The following is a 25,298-nucleotide window of genomic DNA, read 5'->3' on the forward strand; positions in this document are numbered from 1 at the left end:
GTTAAAAATAAAAATACATTCATATAACAGTGGTAAAATTGAAATTTTAAAAATTAATTTGAGAGTTTTACAAAATCACACACATATGAATGATATAACCTAATTCTATATATTTCAAAATCTTTATGCTTGACACTGAAATGTCTCTATCCCATGGAAAATTTTTGATTTTAAAGTTTTCTATTTTAAGGAATTTTTATAATTCATAATTATTAAAGTGTCTTATCCATGGGCGTGATGCAGACCCAGTCCCAGCAAATAGAAAAGTCATGAGAGTCAACTCTCTCTGCTATCACCATGTGTATTTCGCTGTAGTTTTAGAAGAATATCTTCTTCACTTGTACAGTGAGGTATGTCTTCATATTCATGCCTGTCATCAGTGGTTACAGACTGGGTCCCACAGCTTATAGGGGAAGGGCTGATGACTGTGGGGAACTCGATCCTAAAGCAGCAACATCACTGAGTGCTCGTGTTCAAAACAAGGTGCCAGTCCTTCGGAAAGGTTAATACACTGATGTCATACCTTGGTTAATGCTGAAATATCTAGGTCCAGAATACTCGTCAAGTGCATTTTAGTACTATCTCACTTTTAAATTTAATAGGAGCTGTGATTTTAAGTAAAGCCAAACATTTTTCTAACTGATCTGAAAAGCCTGAAAAACAGTGCCTTTATAGCAAAAACACCTTTTTAATTTAAATTTGGCTATCGTATGCTTTAATGATTTATTAATTTCTAGTGTGTAACAGAACTTAACCAGTAACTACCTTTTTTTAAGAATGAACTTTGTTCTAATGCGGTTACAGATAAAAATTCAAGCCACTTTGAGAACATAGCATGATTTTTCTTTTCTTGTTGTTATTGTTGTTGTTTCAGAGATTTCTCCTGAAAGAGAAGAAATTTTAAAAGAAAAAATAAAATGTATTTCACTTGAAATGAAGCCATCAGCTACTGTTGATTCTTCTGTTGAGACAAATAGTCCAGACTTTAGTGAGGCAGAGACAGCATTGAAACCAGAAGGAAATGTGGATGGTACGTTTTAATAGATCAGATGAGCTTTATTTGATTTAATAATGCTTTAATGTATTTTTTATAAACAGATCTTCAGAATACGTATATGTGTTTGGGTGATTCATCTCAAATTAGGTTCACTGTTTTTCTAGTAACTGGCCTCTTTTTTTTTTTTTTTTTTAATTGCCACATAGCAGATCTCCCCAAAACTTCATGTTAAAACAACAGCCATTTTACTACTATAAATGTAATGTACAGTACTCAGTTCCTGACATACACTACTTTGTGTGTGTCGGGAATTGAGTCGAGGCCTGGCCCACCCGTGTGTTTCTCTAATATGTGTGCTCTTGGCTTTGTGATTGCCTGGGGTGTTCAGCTGGCAGTCAGGCTGGTCTCATGTGCCCCAGAGGGCTTAACAGGTGTCCTGACAGATATAGCTCACAGGGTGGCCTACCTGGGCCGCCTTCCTCTTCACGTGTAGTCTTTCAGCAGGGTGGTCGGACATCTTACTTGGCCCATAGATACCCGGGTAATAAGCAGCTTTTACTCGTAGAAGCTAGTCTCAGAACTGGCAGTGTCACTTCTTCTGTACTTCGTTGGTCAAAGCAGTTCCAGGCCAGCCTGGATTCAGAGGGAAGGGAAACAGACCCCACTTCTCAAAGGTAAGAGGGTTAAAGATCGTAGCCATCTTTATTATCACAGTCTGCTGTTTGACCAGAATTGTTTACATCACCCTCACCTGCAAAACACACTTACTCTTCAAAGCCTCATCTTATATGACATTGGCTCAGAGTTTAAGGACGTTATCATCGAGATCAGGCTTGTGTATAAATGTGTTTCCTTGGTATAGTTCTCTGAATACAATTACTCTCAATCTTTGAAACTAGAAGTAAAAATCAAAAACAGCCACTTCCTTCCATCTACTTAACATCCAGTGGTGAGGCAGGACTGGAGGCTTCTTTTCCAAAACCAGGACCGAGGGAAGCACACAGTGCTCATTGGTACTTGGACATGGAATCCCGCCAGTAGCATGGCCAGTGGTCTCCCCTGCACCAGGAGTCCATGCCTTCGAGGGCTCCTCTCTTCTGAACTGGATCCTCTGCTTTCAGTACGAGCTAGGGGTGCTTCTGCATGTGGAATTTTCCTAATGATTTTGTGGATTTCCATCCAATATTATTGACATTCACCACAATTGTCAAAAATCACTGGGGTTTTTTGGTTTGTTGCTTATTTTGGAGGCTGTGCCTTCTCTCTCGTTAGTGCCTTTGTGGATGCTGGGAGACGGGTACTTGAGATCCTTAGCAGTCTTTTGTCCAACCATGAGAGTCTGTGTGACAAGCTGCTGTTTGGCCACACCCTTGACTTTGTCTTTGCTCCGAGAATGCACCTTAGCACCTGGTTTAGTGTTTATCTGGAGGCCGTGTCTTCCCTTGAGAAGCTGTCTCCTCTTGAATTCTCCTCATAATCCAAACAATTCTTTCTTCAGCTAGCCCTTTCCTCCTGGTATGTTACCCGAGGCTGCCACAGGAATCCAGATGGCACTTGGAATGCTCTGCTCAGATTAGCTTGGTCATTGAATTTATTAGGTGCATTTTCTTTCATCCTTGTTATCACAGGTGCCAAATTTTCTGCCATCCTGTAACAAGAAGGCCCTTTCCTCCAGCCTCTGTAACTGTTTGTCACTGGCCAGTCTCTCACCACCATCTCCTTGAAGCCTTGTTCAGCTCCTGCTGCTGCCTTGTCCCAAAATCAGTGCATGTTTTTGAGATTTGTTATGTTGCAATCTATTTTCTTTCTTTCTTTCTTTTTTGTCTTTTTGGGGCCGCACCCATGACATATGGAGGTTCCCAGGCTAGGGGTCTAATCAGCTGTAGCTGCCGGCATGAGCCACAGCCACAGCAACACCAGATCCGAGCTGTGTCTGCGACCTACACCACAGCTCACAGCAACGCTGGATCCTTAACTTGCTGAGCAAGGCCAGGGATCGAACCCACAACCTCATGGTTCCTAGTCGGATTCATTTCCACTGCACCACAACAGGAATTCCTACCCTGTTTTCAGATATGAAATTCTGTCTCAGTCATCTCTTGCTGCAAAAAAATTGCTCTGGAGACTTAGTGATGATTGTATTTTCTCCCACACCTTGGTGGATTAGGAAATGGAAGGTTCTCCTCCTCCACGGGGTCCCAGCTGGCATCGCTCAGTGGTGTTTAGCTGTCAGCTCTCAGCTATGCTTGTTTGGAGGGTGCGAGGAAGTGTCAGGCCCATGGGTCATGTCTTGAGTTAGGGGCTTGGCTGGGCCTGTCTAGCTGGTCCCTCTCCTTCATTTCAGTCTCAGAGCCTTGCTGTATGGTCTTTCATGGTGGCTTGGACTTCCAGATGCCCAGGTGGAAGCTGCCACTTCTCTTAAAGTCTGGACCTGGAACTGGCTTCTAACACTTAAGCTCTCTCATTTGGCCCAGGCAATCACACTGCCAGCCCAAATGCAAGGGAGGGGAAACAGAGTCCCCTCTAGATGACAGGAACGTCGGAGATCTTGCTGTATGTGTGTCCATCTTTAATTCACCACAGTCACTTCAATAGTCTTATTCATTAGGATCATAGTTAATAGGCATTTTATACCTGTTCTTTAACAAAACAAAACCCTGTTAGGCATGTAATAGAGGCTGTATGGCCTAGTGCAAGGACTTGCAGACGTTTTCTACAGAGAGCACATAGTGAATATTTCCAACTTCCTGGACAATAAAGTCACAGATCTGCTGTATAGAGTGAGTCGTATTGATATGGCTTAAGGTACTAGAGAACAATTATTCATTAAAAAAGTTTTTAAAAAAATCCCTTTCCCAAGTGCTTATTACCTTATATGCATGACCAAAAAATCATTTAAGTAAAAGATAAAATTTTAAAGTTTGGTACAGTGTCAGTCATCTTTCTAAGCAGGACAGCTAATTGGAAACTTGTAAAATAGAGAAGGGGGTGCTTCCTGTTTTCTCTTTTACCAAGGACCCGCCAACTTGGGCCGCATTCACACTAAGACTGTGAAGAAGGCGGCCTGGGTCATCATTGAAAAGTACTACGTGTGCACGTGCGAGGAGATTGCCATTATTTCCAGCAAGAAGCTCTGCAATAAGATCGCAGGCTATGTCACACATCTGATGAAGCGGATTCAGAGAGGACCAGTGAGAGATATCTCCATCAAGCTGCAGGAGGAGGAGAGAGAGAGGAGAGATAACTATGTGCCTGAGGTCTCAGCCCTGGATCAGGAGATCATTGAAGTAGATCCTGACACTAAGGAGATGCTGAAACTCTTGGACTTTAGCGGTCTGTCCAACCTGCAAGTCACTCAGCCTACAGTTGCGATGAATTTCAAAACACCACGTGGAGCCGTTTGAATCTTTCTGCTATGCTGTAATATTTTCAGTAAACCTCAGTCAGCAACAACAACAACAAAATAGAGAAGGAAAGGGTATCAAATTTCAGGGGGAAAAAAAATGGGAGTCATAGTGGCTAAAGCAAGAAAGTATTGATAATTTGAACCGGAGAGGAAAAGGAAGTTAACAAATGAAGAAAGAACTCCTGGGAGTTCCTCTTGTGGCCTAGCAGAAACAGACCCAACTAGGATGCACATTCCATTTCTGGCCTCACTCGGTGGGTCAAGGTCACCTTGCCATGAGCTGTGGTGTAGGTTGCAGAGGTGGCTCAGATCTGGCATTGCTATGGCTATGGTGTAGGCCAGCAGCTACAGCTCTGATTTGACCCCTAGTCTCGGAGCTTCCATTTACCATACCTGTGGCTGTAAAATAAAATGAAATAAAATAAAATCTTTGTTCTCATACTATTTACTTTCAGGAACTATTACTCACTGCAAGAAAACAGAGGTAGTACCCTGCTTATTCATTATTTGAAGGTCTAGGAAAATAGATTTAGTACACTCCAATTATGTTCTCAGTGTCATTACAAAAGGCCAGGTAATAGGCGTTTTTTGATGATTGAACTTTCCTGTCAGTTACTAATCAATGATATTGTAGTCTACTCTTCCATATTTCTGACCACAGGTACTGTTATCCTTTAGTTTGTGTACATTTTGGAAAGCAATTTACATATTACTAAAATTTTAATGAAGAGAAATCCTTTTATAATAATGAAATACACAGAGTAACTATTTCTTTTGGGTATTTTCATTGCACTGACAATGCAAAAGGAAAAGTCTGTTATTTCAGAAACAACTAGAGAGTAAACAGTAAGATTGAAGATCCTCAGATAAAATATTAAATTTTTTGTTATTATTGCTACTTTAACCTAAACTAGGTGTGATAATTTATAGAAGATGTATTGTTTTCACTAAGTGGTTTTTGCCCCAAGACATGTTTTTGCTGTGTGTTTCCTTTGCAGAGCCTGACGACCTGGAAATGGAAGTTCTCCAGGAGCCCAGCAGGGCAGACAGAGACAGTCACCCGCCCTGCTCTGCAGTCACCGTGTGGATGAGTGATGGGAAGGACGCAGGGGAAGTCGAGTATGTTCCCTCTTCCCTGGCATTTCAGAACTTCCATCCCTTTTTGTAATACCTTTTACTCTTTAGGGCTGCACCTGTGGCATGTGGAAGTTCCCAGGCTAGGGGTCGAATTGGAGCTGGAGCTGCAGCTGCAGCCTTCACCACAGCCACAGCAACACAGGATCTGAGTCACATCTGTGACCTACACCACAGTTCATGGCACCGGATCCTTAACCTGCTGAACGAGGCTAGGATTGAACCTGCATCCTCATGGATACTAGTCAGATTCTTAACCCATCAAGCCACGACAAGAAGGCTGGTAATACCTTTTAAAGAAATCCTCTAATAACCCAATATTACACTAAGTCCTAGTATAGCACCTTATAAAAATAATTTAGGGGTTCTCATTGTAGTGAAGCAGAAATGAATCCAACTAGGAATCATGAAGTTGCCAGTTCGATTCCTGACCTCGCTCATGGGTTAAGGATCTGGTGTTGTCATGAGCTGTGGTGTAGGTGGCTTGGATCCTGTGTGGCTGTGGCTGTGGCATAGGCTTGCAACTGCAGCTCCAATTGGACCCCTAGCCCGGGGACCTCCATATGCTGCAGGAGCAGCCCTAAAAAGCAAATAATAATAATAATAATTTAATTTAATTTTGGAATAGATATTACGTTCATGGGGTTCAGAAATCAACATGTATATAAAGAAGCAGTGAAAAGTCACTTTCCTAGTCTGTCCCCATCCAGCAATATTTATGCACTCTCCCTGCTCATAAGGGGACAACTATGTATTTCCAAGATGGATACAGAGAAGTGATTTTTATAAACACAGACAGTGTTCTCCCCAGGGATTGTACTAATGCATGCACTCAGCCTTGCCAAACTTTTTTCTATCAAATTTTTGGTTTTTGCCAGTCTGATCGGTAAAAGGCCATCTCAGTTTGGGGTCTCAGTCTATCTCTTTCTTTTTATTGGTATAGTTGAGCATATCCTTTCAATGTTTGAGTTACTTTTGTATTTGCTTTTCTTTGAATTCCCTGTTTATATCTTTGACCTATTTTAAAAATTTGATTGTTTGGTCTTTGATAAATTGGTAAGAACTCTTTAAATATTAGAGATATTTGCCTTGGTTTTTATGTGAATTGCCAACTTTTTTCACTCTTGGTCTTTTGCGTTTTATCTTTTTGCCATGAAGCAGGTTTGTGTTTTTTTTTTTTTTTTTTAATTATTTAGAGAAACTTTGTTTCTTCTAAGGTTACAAAGAGTTTTTTAATCTTTTCTTCTAGTATCTTCATTGTAGCCACTTTAGCTCTGATCTTTTTGGAATTTATCCTGAGGTCTATAGATTCATGTTTTTTCCCAGATGGCTACCTGGTGGTCATAATTGCATTTGTTAAAAAAAAGCCCACCTATCCTGCATAGATTTCAAATGCCACTTTTAATATGTGCTGAATTTTCTCAGTAATTTGGGTTCATTCTTAATACTTTATTTTCCTGATCCACTAATCTTTGTTCAGTGTACTAGTACACACTTTTAATTAAAATATAAAATATATATTTAAGATCATGTAAAGTTTATTCTCTTTCATTGCTCTTCTTGCCTGTATAAATTTTCATCTGAATTAGAATTTCTTAACTTCAGCTTACCTTCCTCCCTACACACACAAAATCAATTTACATCATATTGGGATGTTAGATCATAAATTGACATGGGGGAATGAACATGTTGTATTCTTCCTGAATGGTAAGCCTTTCTTTTTGATCATGTTTGGAGTTTTTTTATCTAGTCTTTACCCTTTTATTGCTAAGCTTATTCCTGGCTCTATTATCATTTGTTTGGTGGTGTAAATGGTGCCTGTTCCTCTGTGAGAGAAGTAGAAGGTTGTTTATATGAAAGCTGTTGATTTCTTTACATTGATTTTGTGCTGCCACTGTCTTATTGCATCTACTATGGTTCAGGATAGATTTTCTGTTGACTCTTTTGTATTTTTCAGATATACAGTCATATCATATGAAAATAATGATGGCTTTATGTCTTTCCAGTTTTTTAAACACTTGTTTCTTTCTCTCCTTGCTCTTAGTGTTTCTTATACAGTGCTAGATACTAGAAATAGGGGTGTCTTTGTCTTGTTCCTAACCTGAGTGAAATGACTCTAATGTTAACCCTCATTAGGCGTGACTATAACTTCTAGCTCAGAACAATATCTACTCATTTTACTGGCTAAAACAAAGTCAGGAATGTATTTCGTCAAGTGACTTTTTGGCATCTATGGAACTGTCCATGTAATTGTTTTCCTCTATCAGTATTATGAATTATTACTAGGCTCCTATTGAACTGTGCTGCATACCTTAGGAAACCCTACTTGGTCATGTGATACTATGTTAATGGACTCTAGTTGTGTCATTATGAGGTTTTGTATTAATACTCAGGAGAGTCTTCCGTGGTGTTCTTGTTATGTCTCCTTCATAGAAAGTCATTGGAAATTCCTTCCTTTGCTGAGCTCTGTAGCAGGGATTATCATTGGTTTTCTATCAAGGGCCAGGTAGTAAACTCTTTTGGCTGTGTACAGTGTGTGGCACTTAATAAATTGGGTCTCCATGTATGAATATGGAAATATATCCATGATATTTGATGATTAACAAAATAAAATTACATTTAATAAAAAGATACTAAATAATATATTATTAATAAGATATTAGATATCTTAATATTAATAGTGTATAATTCTATTATATTTAACATATATTATTTTTATTAGCTATTATATAAATTATATATATTTACTATATATTAAATGTATCCATGATACTTGATGATTAACAAAATAAAATTACATTGTATTATTATGATACATTTCCATATATCATAATAACACTGATAAGCCTATTAAAATTGTTTTCTATGTCTTTATGTGCATATATATGTATGTAACTTTAAAGGAATAGTGTGGTAAGATGTGCACAAGACTGATAACAGCAAAGGCAACTGAGGTTTGAGTGGTTAGGGGAGTCGTAAAAGTAACTTTTTTTTAAACTAAGATAAAATCTGTATAACATAAAATTTATCATTTAGTCATCTTAAAATGCACAAGTTACCACTCTGTGGTTCCAGAGTATTTCCTGACCCACAAAGGAACCCCTGCACCAGGAAGCAGCCATTTCCTGTGTTCCTCTCTCATGGGCCCTGCACCACTGATCTGCTTCTGTCTCTGGATCTGCCTAGTCCTGACAGTTCCTGGGGAATCATACAGTATTTGGCTTTTTGAACCTGGCTTCTTTACTTAGCATTCAGTTTTCAAAGCTTCTCTGTGTTTAGGATGTATCAGTTCTTCATTCCTTTTTATAGCTGAAGAGTATTCCATTTTGTGAATATATCCTACATTTTAATCCTTTGAGCAGTTGCTGACATTCAGCAGACAATGGTAGGTCATTCCTACCAGGAATTTCTATCTCTTGGCTGTTGTGCATAGTATTTCTTTGAGCCTTGTGTAGAAGTCTTCATTTGCACACCTGTATTCAGTCCTTTTGGGTGTGTATCTAGGAGTGGAATTGCTGCGGCCTATGATAATTATATATATATATAATTACCATATATATATAATTATGTCTTTTGTCTTTATAGGGCTGCACCCATGGCATATGGAGGTTCCCAGGCTAGGGGTCTAATTGGAGCTGTTGCTGCCAGCCTGTGCCAGAACCACAGCAATGCCAGATCCAAGCCATGTCTGTGACCTACACCACAGCCCAGGGCAACACCGGATCCTTAACCCACTGAGCGAGGCCAGGGATTGAACCCGCAACCTCGTGGTTCATAGTTAGATTCATTTCTGCTGTGCCACGAGGGGAACTCCCCGGTAATTTTATATTTAACTTTTTGAGTAACTAAGGAACATTGCTTATTTTTGGCTATGCCCACAGCCTGCAGAAGTTTCCAGGCCAGGCATTGAACCCGCACCACAGCAGCAACCCAAGCCACGGTAGTGACAGTGCTGAATCCTTTACTTCCAAGCCACCAGGGAATTCCCAGAAATATTTACTTTTTTCTAAATTCTAATTTAAAAATTTTTAATTATAGTTGGTTTACAGTGTTCTGTCAATTTCTGCTGTACAGCACAGTGACTCAATTGTATATATATATATTTCTTTTCTCATAGTATCTTTCATCATGTTCCATCACAAGTGATTGGTTATAGTTCCCTGTGCTGTACAGCAGAACCCTGCTTATCCACTCCAAATGCAAGAATTGAAAAAGTAAAAAATTATTTAAATTTGGAATGGATTAAAAGGTATTAGCAAAATAAAACTGCCTTATAAATGAAAACTCCAGAGATAAATTACTCGTACCTTTTGGAGTATATTCTTCCAGTCTTTAAACTTTGTTTATAAATATAATACATGAGATTCAGGGAATATGGCAGAATAGTAGGATGTGAGACTCACCTACTCCCACAAATACATTGAAAATACGTCTATATGTGGAACTGTTCACACAGAACATTTGGTAAAAACTGACAAAAGACCTCAGGTTTATGACAGAGCAAGAAATACTTTACGAAACCAGATAGAACAAAAGAAAGAAGAAAGAATCAAAAGGAAGCAAGATGGGACCTGTGCCCCTAGGAGGGAGCTGGAAAGAGGGAAATCTGCCACACGCCCTGGGAAGTTCCCCCAGCAGCACAGAGATCAACCAAGATGGAGGAGGAACTCTGGAAAATCAGTGTGAAGCAGTTCAAGTGGAAACAATCCTCCACAAACGGGTCAGTGCTATTGGCAACCGTATTCAGGTGCCAGTAGGTGTCAGGAACTAAAACTCTGGCCATAGAGATCAGGCTCAAAGAGGGAGCTGGAGCTGGCTATGTGGACAAAAACCACGGCTGGCCACATGGAAACAGCCTGGAGGTACTAGGGTATAGGACAAACACAACTGAGGCCCTGTAAGCAGAGGCAACCCAGTTTCGATGCCATTGTTTGAGGTTGCTGGAAGGAAGGGGCAGCATCCGCCTTTATAGCCTGGTTTGCTGTGAGCTGGATCTCTCAAGCTGCAGTATTGTTTGCTTCAGCTCTGGGAGCCACTCAGCAGCAGCGGCTACCTAACAACATCTGGGAAGCAGCGCCACCCTTAGGGCTACAGAGATCTTGGAACTGGCAGAGTAACCGCCTGGGGCAATAGCACTACCTTCGGCCTCTGGGTGGCCTCTGTGCCTGTAGCATCTGACCTGTGCCAGCAGAGCTGCCAGTGGTGCCCATTCCCCGCGAGAGCCACCATTGGCCCAACCAGGGAAAACAAAAGCAACAAGGCCACACTCATTTGCTGTACAGGGGCCCACACTAGCTGGACTGACTCCAAAGGCACCCAGAGAAGGCCACCGGCACCCGCACTGCACAGGAGCAGTAGCCATAGGGGCCCAGACTAGTGTCACTGACTCCATAAGAGCCCAGAGAGGGCTGCCGGCCCCCATGCCCCACAGGAACTGTAAACTGCCCCACTGGGAAAGCACACGTTCAGCAGACATACCCAGTGGCCCTGTAGGGGTCTGCACTAGTGGCACCCATCCTGTGCCAAAAAGAGCCAAGAAAGAGCTGCTGGTGCATGCTCCCTGCTGGATCTGTGGGCTACCTAGGTGGAGAAAAGCACAGGCAACAGGGCCATTCCAGTGGGCTTGCGAGGGCCCCTGTCAGTGACACTCATTTCACACCAAGGGAGCCATGGGAGGCCCATTGGTCCATACTTCAAACCGTAGTGGCTACAGAGAGCACTCCTACCAGTAGGCAGGTAGGGGGAGGGACTGCCAAAAGTATATATCTTGAAGCTAAAGAGAGAATCTTTTTGCAACAGTTAGGAAGAAGCCCCCTGCCTCTGGGGCTATAGAGGGAGATCCCTAAAGTGACCAAGCAAGGAGAGTGTTGACCGAACAGCGAAGTCTGCCTCTACAGCTGGAGAGAGCAGTTGCTACAGCCTCCCCAGCCAAGGTGGGGACTACAAGAGCAACTGCTGACATTGCAAGGTACAGAAAGTAGTCCTGAAAGCTACCTAGTAGCAAGAAAAGTTGCCAGAGACACTACTGCCCCCTCATGCTACAGAAGCAATCTTGTGAACTGTGAATCACTGCCACGTGACTCACACACCCCATCCCTAGAAGCCACCCAGCTCCAGGAGAGGAAGTGTGATACAGCTGCTCCCATTACTTGATCTGGGTACACAAGAATCATTACCACCCCTGAGAACTCCAGGACTGGGCACCCGCTGCTTCATCTACATACCTACTCTCAAGGGGATGATAAACAGAAAGGTAGACAGTATGAGATGCCAAAGAAGTAGCTTTCAGACAGAGGAACAAGACAAGGACACAAAAACCAGTAAATGATAAGATAGGCAATCTACCTAAAAAAAATTCAGAGAGATGATAGTAAAGATGATCCAAGGTCTTGGGAAAAGAATAGAGACAAGGATTGAGAACTTAAATGTGTAACAAAGAGTTAGAGTATTTAAAGAGCAAGGTGAATGGCACGATATCTGAAATGAAAAATAATCTAGAAGGAACCAGTAGTAGGTTATCGGATGCAGAAGAACAAACAAGTGAGGTGGAAGGCAGAGTGGTGGAAATCACTGCCACAGAAAAGAATAAAGAAAAAAAGAACAAAAAGGACTGAGGAGAGTCTTACGTGACCTCTGGGACAACATTAAATGCACCATCATTATAGGGGTTCCAGAAGGAGAAGAGAGAAAGAGCCAGAGAAAATATTTGAAGAAATTATAGCTGAAAATTTCTCTAACATGGGCAAGGAAAGGAAGCACTCACTTAAATTGAGGGAGCAAAGAGAATTCCATACAAAATAAACCCAAGGAAAAATACAGCAAGACACATACTAATCACACTGATGAAAATTAAATACAAAGAGGAATATTAAAAGCCACAAGGGAAAAGCAACATATCACATACAAGGAAACCCCCCCAAGGATAACAGCTGATTTTTCAGCAGAAACTCTACAAGCCAGAAGGGACTGGCAAGATATATTTGAGGTGATGAAGAGGAGGAACCTAGAACCAAGAATATTCTACTCAGCAAAACTCTCATTTAGATTGGATGGACAGATCAAAAGCTTTTCAAACAAGCAAAAGCTAGGAGAATTCAGCACCTCCAAACCAGCTCTACATCAACTACTAAAGGAACTTCTTTAAGCAGAAAAGGAAAAACCACAACTAGAAACAAGAATATTACAATGAAAACATTCACTGGTAAACACAAAGGTAATATAAAAGTAGGAAATCACCCACTGTCAAATATGTTATCTACAGTAGCAAGCATGGGAAGAGAAGAAGACCAGTGGAGAACATTGAAAATGAATTTGAAGTTAAGAGACCAGCAACCAGAAGCAATTCTGCATATATTAGATGGTTATATCAAAAAATAATGGGACCCACAAATCAAGTAACTATAATGGACACACATAAAAAAGAAAAAGGAAACCAAACACAACGACAAAGATGATCATAAAATCACAAGAGAATACAACTAAAAGAGGAAGGAAAGAAAAAAGACCCAAAATAGCAATCCAAAAAAATTAAGAAATGACATACCCATAATTACATTAAACATAAATGGTACATATATAATGGAATACTATTTAGCCATTAAAAAGGACAAAATAATGTCATTTGCAGCAACATGGATGGAACTAGAGACTCTCGTACTAAGTGAATTAAGTCAGAAAGAGAACAAACCATATGATATCACTTATATGTTGAGTTTAAAATATGACACAAATGTTCCTATCTATAATCAGAAATAGATCATGGACATGGAGAGCAGACTTGTGTTTTCCAGAGGCGAAGGGGGAGAGAGGGGGACTGACGGAGAGTTTGGGGTTGGTAGATACAGATTATTACGTTTAGAATGTGTAGGGGATGAGGCCTTGCTGTACAGCACAGGGAACTGTACCCAATCTCTTGGGTAAGAAACTGATGGAAAATGGGGGTGGGGGGGGATGGGTTTGTATGGGTGGCTGGGTCACTTTACTGTACAACAGAAACAGAACATGTAAATCAACTATACTTTAATAAAAAATATGTATGTATGTATATAAAATACATGAGTTTAGTTCCCAGCATGTATTGAGATAAAATTGTGAGTTCTTTACATAAATCAGTTCACTCCCTTTAAAGGTTAAAACGTTTTTGTGCATATTATTCTATTCCTTCTACTGCACCACGCAACATTTTCCCGAAACCTAATACCATTTTATATAAATTGGTCTCAAGATTATTTTTCTTACTTAATCATATATCTGGATTATCATTCCATATCTGGTTATACTGATTTCTACTCCATTTTTAAATAGCTGAATAATATTTCATAGGATTAATATGTGTTTTATATTGTCTGCTATTAAGGGACATTTTGATTGCTTAAAGTAGTGGTTCTCAAACATTGGCAACAGTAGAATTAGTTTGGGATTTATTAAAACCAATTTCTCAGCTTTATCTCTCAGAGCTTCTGACTCCCACATCTATGGTGGGGACTGAGAACTTGCATTCCTGGCCGGTCCCCACGTGTTGCTGATATATAGGGGCCACTCTTTGGAGACCGCTGTGATGAGAATGTTGAGGCTGGTTTTTGTGTATTAGTGTGAATGTGAAGGTGTGAACAGGCTGAAATACATGGGGTGCTTATGGAGAAGGTGTGTGTTTAATGAGAAGAGTAGTGAACCTGTGTTCCATATTTGAGAGTACCTTTATTTCTAGAAAAGTGTGTGTTTTAACTGGCGTTATCTCTGTGGTAGGTTGGAGGATAGAGTCCCTACTCAGCAAAATGAAGGTTCTGAAGATGGAGCCATGGGGAGTGTGGGTCATCTTGGCGAAGTTCATGTAGGTGAGCATCACTGATTGGCCTAGTTCTGGACAGCTGTGAGCACTAACCTGATTATTTAGACTATATGTATTTTTTGTCTGTGTATTTTTTTAATTTTATTGAAGTATGGTTAACTTACAGTGTGTTAATTTCTGCTGTACAGCAAAGTGACTCATTTTATACACACACACACACACACACACACACACACACACATTCTTTTCATATTCTTTACAGTCATGGTTTATCACAGGATATTGAATATAGTTCCCTGTGCTATGCAGTGGGACTCCAACAAAGTTCTAATGACAGTGTGTCACACAATCAAAATGTAAAACAGCAAAGTTTATGCTTCATACAAGCGAACAAACACTTGTGATCTTTTTTTTTTTTTTTCCCAGCATAATACAGAAAATTCTTGTGGTCCCCTCACCTAACTTCCTTTAATGCCAGCATCCCCACTACAATGATAAGACCCAGGAAATTAAATTCATATAATACCACATAACAAATTACAGTTCTTACTGGAATTGTTCTAGTTTTCCCACTAATATCCTTTTTTTTTTTTTTTCTGTTTTGGACGCAATACATTTCATTTGGTTGTTTTTATTTTATTTTTATTAGAGTATAGTTGATTTACAGTGTTGTGTCAATTTCTGCTGTACAGCCTAGTGACCTAGGACTGTATATTAATAGCATGTCTTACCGTTCACCTCAATCATTTCAGAAATGTGATAAGCATAGAGCACCACACTCTGCATTTATTTTTTTATTTTTTCAAAGTATAATCAGTTTACAATATTGTGTTACAAAATTACAGTATAATCAGTTTACAATATTTTAGGTACACAGCATAGAGATTTGGGTTGTGTGTTTTGTTTTGTTTTGTTTTTTCAGATTAGATTCCTTTATAGCTTATTACAAGATATTGATTGGGTCTAGTTCCCTGTGCTGTATAGTAAATCCTTATTGCTTATCTGTTTTATGCAGAGTAGTTGTATCTGTTAACCTCATACTTCTAATTTATCCCTCCCCCTCTAAACACAAGTTCATTTTCTATATATATCAGTTTGTTTCTGTTTTGTATATAGATTCACTTGTATTATTTTTTAGATTCCATGTGTAAGTGATACTGTACAGTATATGTCTTTCTTTGTCAGACTTCATTTAGTGTGATAATCTCTAGGTCCATCCATGTTGCTGCAAATGGCAGAATTTTGTTCTTTTTAATGGCTCCTGACCTCTGTGTTTATAATCCTATATTGTTTGGCACTGTGGGCAATAAAACTTTCTGGTCAGTTATCTTACTGAATGTTCAAAACAAAAAGAATTGCTTGCCAAAGCTAAGCCAGGGACTGGGGACATTAAATAAGTGGTCTTCTTACTTCTACTAGCATTAATTAAAATATAAGGAGTATAGCATTTTAAATATCTAACCTATAGGAACAAAGGTAAACTAGAACTAAGCATGAGTGTCTAAACAGTACTTTTTCTTATTTCCTTCCACTTGTATTTACATTTTCAAACTTCTGATATATTGGAATCATATAACAAATAAAATGTCTTTTCTGAAAATAAAACATACCTTAAACATCATTTATAAGGTAATAAAATCACATATATATTTTGCTTCTGTTTTTCTGATAGACGTGGAGTTTTTTGTGCATGTACATGTTACATACTGTACTTTTTCAGTATCACTTAGAACGTTGATTACTCTGTAGACACCATGGTCTGTCCTTTATCCCACAGAACCTGGAGCAGATAGTTCTCAGCCCTCTGTGTGTGATGCAGATAAGTCTGTGCAGCCAGAACCATTTTTCCATAAAGTGGCTCATTCCGAACAATTGAAAGTCATCTCTCAAGTTCACTCAGCCCTCTGTTCACCAGAGGAATCCTTTCCACTTCGATCTCTCTCTGATTCACCACCAAAAACTAAAAAGCAGAGTTCCTTGCTGATTGGACTTTCAACTGGTCTGTTTGATGCAAACAACCCAAAGGCAAGTATGCTCCTCAAGTGGAAAACGTTAATCTGTTTGATAACATTTCATATTTATTGTTTCTCTTTGATTGCTATAATATTGTTTTAATCCCTTAAAAACATAAGCACACATACACACATCAAAACAAACAGAAAGAAGAAAACCCCTCCATCTTTTCTTTGGTGCTGAAAGGAAATTGCCATTGAAAGAATAGCTGCCTGGGAGTTCACGTCGTGGCGCAGTGGTTAACGAATCCGACTAGGAACCATGAGGTTGCGGGTTTGGTCCCTGCCCTTGCTCAGTGGGTTAACGATCCGGCGTTGCCGTGAGCTGGGGTGTAGGTTGCAGATGCGGCTCGGATCCCGCGTTGCTGTGGCTCTGGTGTAGGCCGGTGGCTACAGCTCTGATTCGACCCCTAGCCTGGGAACCTCCATATGCCGCGAGAGTGGCCCGAGAAATGGCAAAAAAGACAAGAAAAAAAAAAAAAATAGCTGCCTGGTTGGCTGGCTGTTCAGGGTCTCTTTAGGGTCTGCTCCTGTTAGAGCAAAAGATCCCTCTTCACCCTCATACCCTGTCTCCTCCCCAGCCCCACCCCGCTTCTGTTTTCAGTGTTAAACTGAGCTTAAGCATTTCATCATAAATGGATCGAAGTGCCGTGTAGCCTAATATGTATGTAGGAGGATTAATAGATGTTCATCTGCATTTTCTGGTGAAATTCCAGACCTCTTATCTTTTCTCACTTGCTACTTTAAAAATATGTAACCAACGTTTCTTTTCTTATTAAGAGATTACATTATAGAAAATTTAGAATATAATCAATCACATAGCATTTTGTTATATTACTTTTCATAATCTAATTTTTATACATATAGCTTTTTAACAAAATAGGATATTATACATAGTTTTTGTAACCTATTTTTGTATTTACTATATATTATAAAAATATTACAAAAATAGCATTTTGTCATATTGTCAAATTCCTCTCTCTTTAATGACAACAAATTCCATTGGGTGCTCTATCATACTTTAATCTTTTTAATGTTGGGCCTTTAGGTTTCAGGGTTTTTTTGGTTGTAACCACCTTCATCTGTATCCTTGTTCATATCCACAGTTATTTCCATAAAATAAATTTCTCTAAGTGGAATTCAAAAAGTTATATATGGCCTGGTTTTCTTTCAAGAAACAGTTACAGTGGGACAAATAGTATGTGAGAGTTCATGCTCTGAATAGCACTGACTATTATCATTTACTTAAAAATTGTGTATTTAGTGAATGAGTAATGGTATTAACTTTTAAAAATTTATATTTCTGTTTTTACTAGTGAGTTGTACATTTTTCATATGTTTAACTCTGTATGTAAATGAATTGCCTGAATTCTTTTGTCCTTAACATTTTAAAATATTTTTAAGTGAAAATTTTATTGTAAATTTATTTAGTTATTAAAAAATTTTTTTTTTTTCTTTTTAGGGCCGCACCTAAATTCCCAGGCTAGGGGCCGAATTGGAACTACATACATCTGGTGGCCTATACCACAGCCACAGCAACCTGGGATCCAAGCCATGTCTGCGACCTACACCACAGCTCACAGCAACACTGGATCCTTAACCCACTGAATGAGGCCAGGGATTGAACCTGCCTCCTCATGGACATGGCCTTAACCTCCTGAGCCACATCAGGAACTCCTGATTTTAAATTTAATTTTCCAATTGGATTTTTTATTTCGTGGAGTGTTTTCTTATGATTATCTTAAATGTAGAGATTGCTAAATTTTCTCACCTCATAGCAGTCATATTTTCAGAGGTTCTGTAAACTTGGCATATCTTGGTGGGCAGGCCAAGGATGTACATACTTTTGTGGTAAAGGTGTATACCCCAGAGTTTTTTAGTAACTTACTGCTGTACATAAAGTTAATATTCCTTAAATAATACATTTGATTATTTGATTTCCTTTTATGACCTTAGTTCAGCCTTAGTAGTTCTGTAGAAGTACTTATTCTGGCATGAAATACAGCAAAGCAGATTTCATGTAGACGGAGGGGAAGAAAAAACACTAGAAAAGCAAATCGGTCTGTGGCCCTTGAAAGCAGGGACGGAGATCACACTTCCCATCCCATAGATCTTGGAGGTCACGGAGTTCATCACTCTGCCAAAATAGTACATCATCAGTGTGCAGAACGGTGTCCTTGGATCATGAGGAAAAGGTGAAAATTGTTTATAAGCATTTGTATAATCCATTTTTAAAATGGGATATTTAACCTCTTACAAAGATTTTTGCTACAGGTTATTTTTTCAGTGTCACGTTCTACTACTTGTGTGCTTTTTCCTATTAAAGGATGTCCTTGGCTAGGGGTCCTACCCTCCCTGGCCTTATCCAGGAATTCACTCCTTTCTCTTGTCCCTCCAGCTTGTGCCCTAAACTTCTTTCTCTAGTGGGTCTACCTCAGCACATCCCTCCCATCATCCGTGGCCAACCTCCATGAGCACACACCCTCCGCAGACCCCTCCCCACTCCTTGTTGTAGCTTTGCAGTGTCCCTTCCACTCACTTCCCAGTCCATTCCAGTGTGCGTTTCAGCCCACTCCTCCACTGTAACTGCTCTTGCCCCAGTCATCAATTACCAGTATGTTACCAAGTTCCCCATCCTTTTTTTCTTACATTTTGGACTTTTGTCCTTTCAGCAGCCATCTTTCACAAGTTTTATCTGTTGGCTTCCTGTATATCATGCTTTCCTGGTTGTCCTCCGCCCTTATTGTCACTCTCTCATCTCCTTTGCTCAGCCACTTCTACTGACAGATCTCCTTAGAAGAATGTAGATTCTTCCATCATTTAGTGAATTGTTTTGTTAATGTCAGGAATTAAGTCCAGTGGTGTTTTTCATGATTTCTTTATCTTTACTGATTTTTTTTTTTGGGGGGGTGGTCTACATTAACTATCAGTTGCTGAGGAAAGAAGATTGAAATTTTTAACTATGCTCGTGTATCTTTGTTTTGGTATTTTGAGGTTCTGTTGTTGAGTGAAACTAAAGTCTTAGCATTGTTATGTCTTGTAGATGAATTGGTACGTTTGTTACGAAGTGTCTGTCCCTCTTTGATGGTTGTTCAAGTCTTCTGCACTATTTCTTTCTGCTTGTTTATTAGTGAGAAAGCACCATTGAAATTTCTAGTCACTTGGGAGTTCCCGTAGTGGTTCAGTGGTAACAAACCCGACTAGTATCCATGAGGATGCGGGTTCGATCCCTGGCTTCACTCAGTGACTTAAGGATATGGCTTTGCTGTGAGCTGTGGTGTAGGTTGCAGAAGTGGCTTAGATCTGGTGTTGCTGTGGCTGTGGTGTAGGCCAGCAGCTGCAGCTCGGATTCAACCCCTAGCCTGGAAACTTCATGTGCCACAAGTGTGGCCCTAGAAACCAAAAAAAGAAAAAAGAAAGGAAGAAATTTCCAGTCAATTGAATGTAAGGTAATAATATTTGTGTCTTAATAAATTAACCTCTTTATTATTATGAAATGACTCGTTTTATCCCTGGTCATGTCACCTCATTCTAAAATCTCCTTCACCCTGGTTTTAATAAAGCCATTCCAGCTTTCTTTTGCTCAGTGCTTATGTGGTGTATACTTTTTACATCCTTACCTTTAATCAAACTTAATTCCTATTTAAAGTATATTTCTGGGAGTTCCCGTCGTGGCGCAGTGGTTAACGAATCCGACTAGGAACCATGAGGTTGCGGGTTCGGTCCCTGCCCTTGCTCAGTGGGTTAACTATCCAGCGTTGCCGTGAGCTGTGGTGTAGGTTGCAGACGCGGCTCGGATCCCGCGTTGCTGTGGCTCTGGCGTAGGCCGGTGGCTACAGCTCTGATTCGACCCCTAGCCTGGGAACCTCCATATGCCGCGGGAGCGGCCCAAGAAGTAGCAACAACAACAAAAAAGGCAAAAGACAAAAAAAAATAAAATAAAATAAAGTATATTTCTTACAGTTCTCCTGAAGTTGAATCTTGCTTTTCAACCATTCTCACTAGTCTTTGGTTAGATCATTTATACTAATGTCATTTTCAATATTTTATCAATGTGACTGAATTTAAACTTAATCATTTGGCTATTTGTTTTCTGTTCATCACATTGCTTCTTTTGTTCTTTTTAAACTTTTGTCTTCCCTTCTTTTGGATTGAGTATTTTTTAAATTTTAACTCTGCTGTTTGCTTATAAGGTAGACTTTAAAAAAATATTTAGTGGTCATTCCCAGTTTTCAAGGCACATCTTTAGATGATCCAAGTCTCCCTTCGTATTAGGTGTGGCATCTGAGCCTTACAACAGGATGGATGCTTCTGTTTCCACTCTTTGGCCTGTCCCTTGTGGAATTGTTGTCATGTATTTTATCTCTGCATGGATTATAAACTCCACAGTACATTTCTATTGTTTTTGCTTTAAACATTTAGTTGTCTTTTATAGAAAATAAAAACTGAGAAAGGAAGTCTTTTGTATGTACATAATCACCAATTCTGACATTCTTCATTCCTCTGTGTAGAATTCGAGTTTCTGTTTTTCTACCACTTTAAGAATTGCTTTAACACTTCTTGTGCAGCCCTTTTGGTGATGAATTTATTTTCAGCTTTATTTATTTAAAAGCACTTTCATTTCATGTTCACTCTGAAAGGGCATTTCTGCTAGATCTAGGCTTACATTGTCTTCTGACAAACACCCTAAACACAGTGACTGCTTTCACTGTGATAAAATTGAGAGCAAAACATGTAAATGATGATTACTGAAGGTAGATGTGTGATAGGTCAGGATAAAATACTCTAAAGAGAGATCTTCTCGTGAGCTGACGTGCATAGCACAGACACTAGTTGACAAGTGAAGCAGCTGCTCATCCCTCCCCTTAGGCCCTCCTTCCATGGGGTTGTGAGTAAGGGCAGGGGTTGGGGGGAACCAGGTATGTCACACAGATGCTTTCCCGTCTGGGGAGTACAGGGGAAAGCTGATCTGTGAAAACCTGAGAATTTCTTTTCCTCTTAGAGCAAATATAAAGTGGGGGTGAGTATTAGTGTACAGGTCACAAATAGCACATGGACTGTAAATGTCTTCTTTTGATTTGCCAGCATATCAATTCTTAGATAATATCCTTAATTTTTGCCTTTGATAAGTGTTTATAATTTCTTAATGTTTTAAATCCACTTTTAACCCAGTTTATGGATTGAGGTGAGCAAATATTTGTAGAAGCTGTTTTGAGGATGTAATGTTCTAGTTTAATTACAGTGAGCAGAGGCTAAACATGCTCATCATAAACTATTTTATAGTATAACCAGCAGATTACTGATTCATAATTTTATATTCAAAATACTATTGATGAAAAAGTTTGATAGAATTAAGTAGATTTCATCTGAAATTCTTGTAGTGCAATTAGTACTTAATTCATTTACTACCTTGCATAGTTCTCTTCATTGTAAGAAAAAATAGGTATTAAGTAACAATGAAAAATCAAAGGAACCACATTTTTAAAAAATGTTTTAAGGTTTTCTAAAACATTTATAATGGTACCAAATGCTATAGCTGCATAAATTATCATGCTACAGAGAATTAAAAAAAAATTAGTCTGCCTATAAATGAAGTAAGATCTCAGCAACATGTTATGAATTAATAGCTATTTTGGGGAGGATTTCTTCCTATGTATGTCAGAACTGGAGAATATTATTTAAACAATGTGAAAAATCTCATAGACTCAGAATGACAGAACTGGAAGGGTTCTTATATAAGTTCTTCTGAATGAAGATGAAGGTCCTATTTAAAACTTCAATAGTGTAAAGGAGGGCTGTGAGCAGTAGGGTTTTAATGGAGGACTTGTAGGAACTGTGGAACTGATGGGTGTGTAAACCCATTCCAAGAGGTACAATCCACTTGAAATTTCTTTCTGTGTTATTTTATGTTAGTTTATGATTTTTTTAATTATTGAAAGGAACAAGCTAGAATTAAGATGATTTTACAAGGGCTAAAATTTATCTCAGCCTAAAAAATATTGCACTGTTTTTTGTGGTCTCCTTGTGTTTGATAGATAATGCGTATATACTCTTTATTTTTATTGATTAGCATGTATCTGGATAAACTGTTACCAGCTGCATAGTTTGCATATTCCTGGTTTATAGTATATGTAGTTCAAACTGTTAAAATAATAAAGAAATCAAGCATAAATTCTGCTGACAGTGGGGGAGGTTCAGCAAAAGAAATGCTTTCAATACCATTGTTCAGCGCTTTACCCTGCAATGTATCTGCACCATCTTGTAGCTCATAACCATTTTTTTCCCTTTCAAGTGCTATAATATGCAAATTATATTCAAATAATAGAAATCTATTCTCTTTTATTCTCAAAAACAGATTGTACCAATAAAATAGGCCAAGTGCATAAATTTTCATTAATATGCTAAACATTGGTTTTTCTGCACAGTCTCCCATCTGGTGCTGGGTTCTTATCAGGGGCCTTAGGAGTCATGTTTCAGATCTTACAGTTTGCTTCAGGGTTGACCCAGCCCCTAGGCCCGACTTCTGGAGATGTGTGAGTCATGGCCCTGTCATCCATCACATTTTGATGTTGAAAGGGCAGTGGACAGAGGCCACTCCTGTTATCCTGATCTTATCCAACACAAATCCACATTTTAAGCAGCTTCTATTTCCATGCACCAATTTCCTTCTCTCCCTGCTGCTCCAGATGCTTCTCATTGTGAACATCGTGATGTCTATCTTCTCAGCCATCTGTTCTGGAGGGAAAGGTTTGTCTCTTAGTCCATTGCCCAGAAGAGCCAGAGGGGGCTCTTTGCAGTAATTTGAGGCCCTTGACTTAAACATCCAGCATCTCTTAGGATAAAGTGACACAAAGGGCCATCAGTTACCTGTGGTGGTGCTTAGCCAAGTTTGGGGAAATATATGGGCAGCATTGGACATTGGCGACTGAGAGGAGGACTCAGAGATGCTGCAGCAGAGGGAGAGCTGGGCCGTGAGTGAGATGGTCCTGACTCATTTCATCCCACCCTACACATGCCCCCAGGAAAGGCAGTTCCAGGTTGGAACCCTGGCAGAGCTGGCGAGCTTAGTTTCATCACTGAAAAAATGCTGAGCTGAAGTTCAAAAGCAATAGAGTCTCACCCTAGACAAGTCAGCCCTGAAGCTTCTAGCTCTAAATGTATGACTGAAGCATGTCTATCAATAACAAAATTATTATTAGCTCCAGTCTCTTGATTTATTTCTCTCATTTTAATTCTTTCTCCTAATAAGAAATCTGTCGCCTTTTTCTAGCTGTTGAGGACGTGTTCACTTCCCGACCTCTCGAAGCTGTTCAGAACACTGATGGACGTCCCCACTGTGGGAGATGTACGTCAGGACAGTCTTGGAATGGATGAGATGGAAGATGAGCACATCAAAGAAGGCCCTTCTGACTCTGAAGACATGTGAGCACAGCAGCATCCATAGATTCCAACACTCAAAGAATTTCTGAATTTACACAAATTCTAGAGATGGTGATTTAGCCACACAGTTTCGAACATGATCTGTAGCTGACTTTTCACTATTCCTTTAACTTTTTTACAGTGTATTTAGAGTACAGTCGAGTAAGCTTTGATATGTGTCACTGCCTCTAAGTTCTTGAACTTAACCTTCCCTGAGGGCTGTCATGGCAAGGTCACTGCAGTGTTCTCTGCTTCACTTGCCACTGAGCACCCATCGCAGTGCTTCATGGAATGAATGTCAGCAGGATGGTGACTGTTAATGATGTGATGTCACATGGTGCAGTGACTGTGGTGGCAGTTGTGAAGCTGGCCAGAGCTCCCTGTCTACATCTGTTTCCTGCTGTGTTACTGCAAAATTGTGGCCATGGGGAATTCTCAGGTAGAATGGTTTTGTGTGTGTGTGTCTGCTCACATATGAGTTCTACATGTAACTTAATTGCTTTCACAAAATTCCTTTCTTGCTGATTCTTGAGGAACCTAGAACCCCAGAGGGAGATTTTGCCCATACTCCTACAAGCTGCTGCCTGGACAGTAAGATCCTTCATCTTCTCTGATGTCTGTCATCTTCTCAGCGCATCATGCACAGGCGCCAGTCTTTCTGGGGAAGTAAAGCCAGAGTATTGGAGCAGCCTATTCAAGTCACCAGGGAAAGGGTTGCAAAATGTTATTATTCTTTTCTTCTTTTTTTGGCTGCCCCATAGCATATGGAGTTGCCGGGCCAGGGATCTGATCCAAGCTGCAATTGCAGTCTATGCCACAGCTGCAGCAATGCTGAATCCTTCACCCAGTGTGCCAGACTGGGGGTCGACTCTGTGTCCTAGTGCTTCCAGAGATGCCACCAATCCCATTGTATCACAGTAGAAGCCGGTCATCATTTTTTATCTGAGTGAACTGTGGCTTGTATTCTTTTAATTACTAGTTGATTACACAATTTTATTTTAAAATTTAAGTTAGAAACTTTTAATATTATTTTAAAAATTTGAAAACCAAGGTTTTTTTAAGTAAGTTATTTCATATCCATATAGGGGAATTTTACTTGACATTTTTCTCTGGAAAATATGTGGCTTTTTTTATCAAAACTTTACTCAAGATCATATAATGAAGAAATCCTACTGAAAAACAAATTTAGGGCCAAGTATTAAAGTCCCCAAGATAATTTTTTGATTGCTCATTTCACAGAAGATCTTACTGTTCTCATGTTTTTCTGCCAAGGGGATATCTAGTGGTCCACTTGCTTTAATACCACCCGTGACAGCCACTAGTTCCTCCACAGGAAGGTGTTACCAACAGCTTAATGCCTGGTCACTTAGCAGATGGCATGGGATGTTAGTCTTCTAATTAAATATTAAGTTAAATGCTACTAGAAGGATGATCCAAAAGATTAATCTTATCTCTCTTTCTCATTCTAATTAGATGTTTGTTTTTCTTTCTTTTTTTTAAATTACTCAATGAATTTTATTACATTTATAGTTGTACAACAAT

At 39.4% G+C, this 25,298-nt stretch overlaps 1 protein-coding gene and 1 pseudogene across 50 annotated transcripts in view; both read left to right on the top strand.

Moving 5' to 3' along the window:
• Nucleotides 1-25,298, top strand: part of NEK1 (NIMA related kinase 1) — a 187,311-nt gene that overhangs the window by 148,502 nt on the left and 13,511 nt on the right. For all 50 annotated transcript variants that reach the window (XM_013982714.3, XM_084994675.1, XM_084994672.1 and 47 more), the window contains 5 exons: nt 875-1,030; nt 5,402-5,522; nt 14,283-14,371; nt 16,103-16,350; nt 23,608-23,759. In XM_013982714.3, the coding sequence (XP_013838168.2) occupies nt 875-1,030; nt 5,402-5,522; nt 14,283-14,371; nt 16,103-16,350; nt 23,608-23,759 (766 nt within the window). The remainder of the gene's footprint in view (nt 1-874; nt 1,031-5,401; nt 5,523-14,282; nt 14,372-16,102; nt 16,351-23,607; nt 23,760-25,298) is intronic.
• Nucleotides 1,347-4,461, top strand: LOC102167102 (small ribosomal subunit protein eS17 pseudogene; annotated as a pseudogene).

This window comes from Sus scrofa, chromosome 14 (assembly GCF_054392235.1).
Source record: "Sus scrofa isolate SSC_HxYL_T2T_F1_AM1 chromosome 14, Sscrofa_HxYL_maternal_Yorkshire_Landrace_v2.0, whole genome shotgun sequence".
Taxonomy (NCBI): Eukaryota; Metazoa; Chordata; class Mammalia; order Artiodactyla; family Suidae; genus Sus; species Sus scrofa.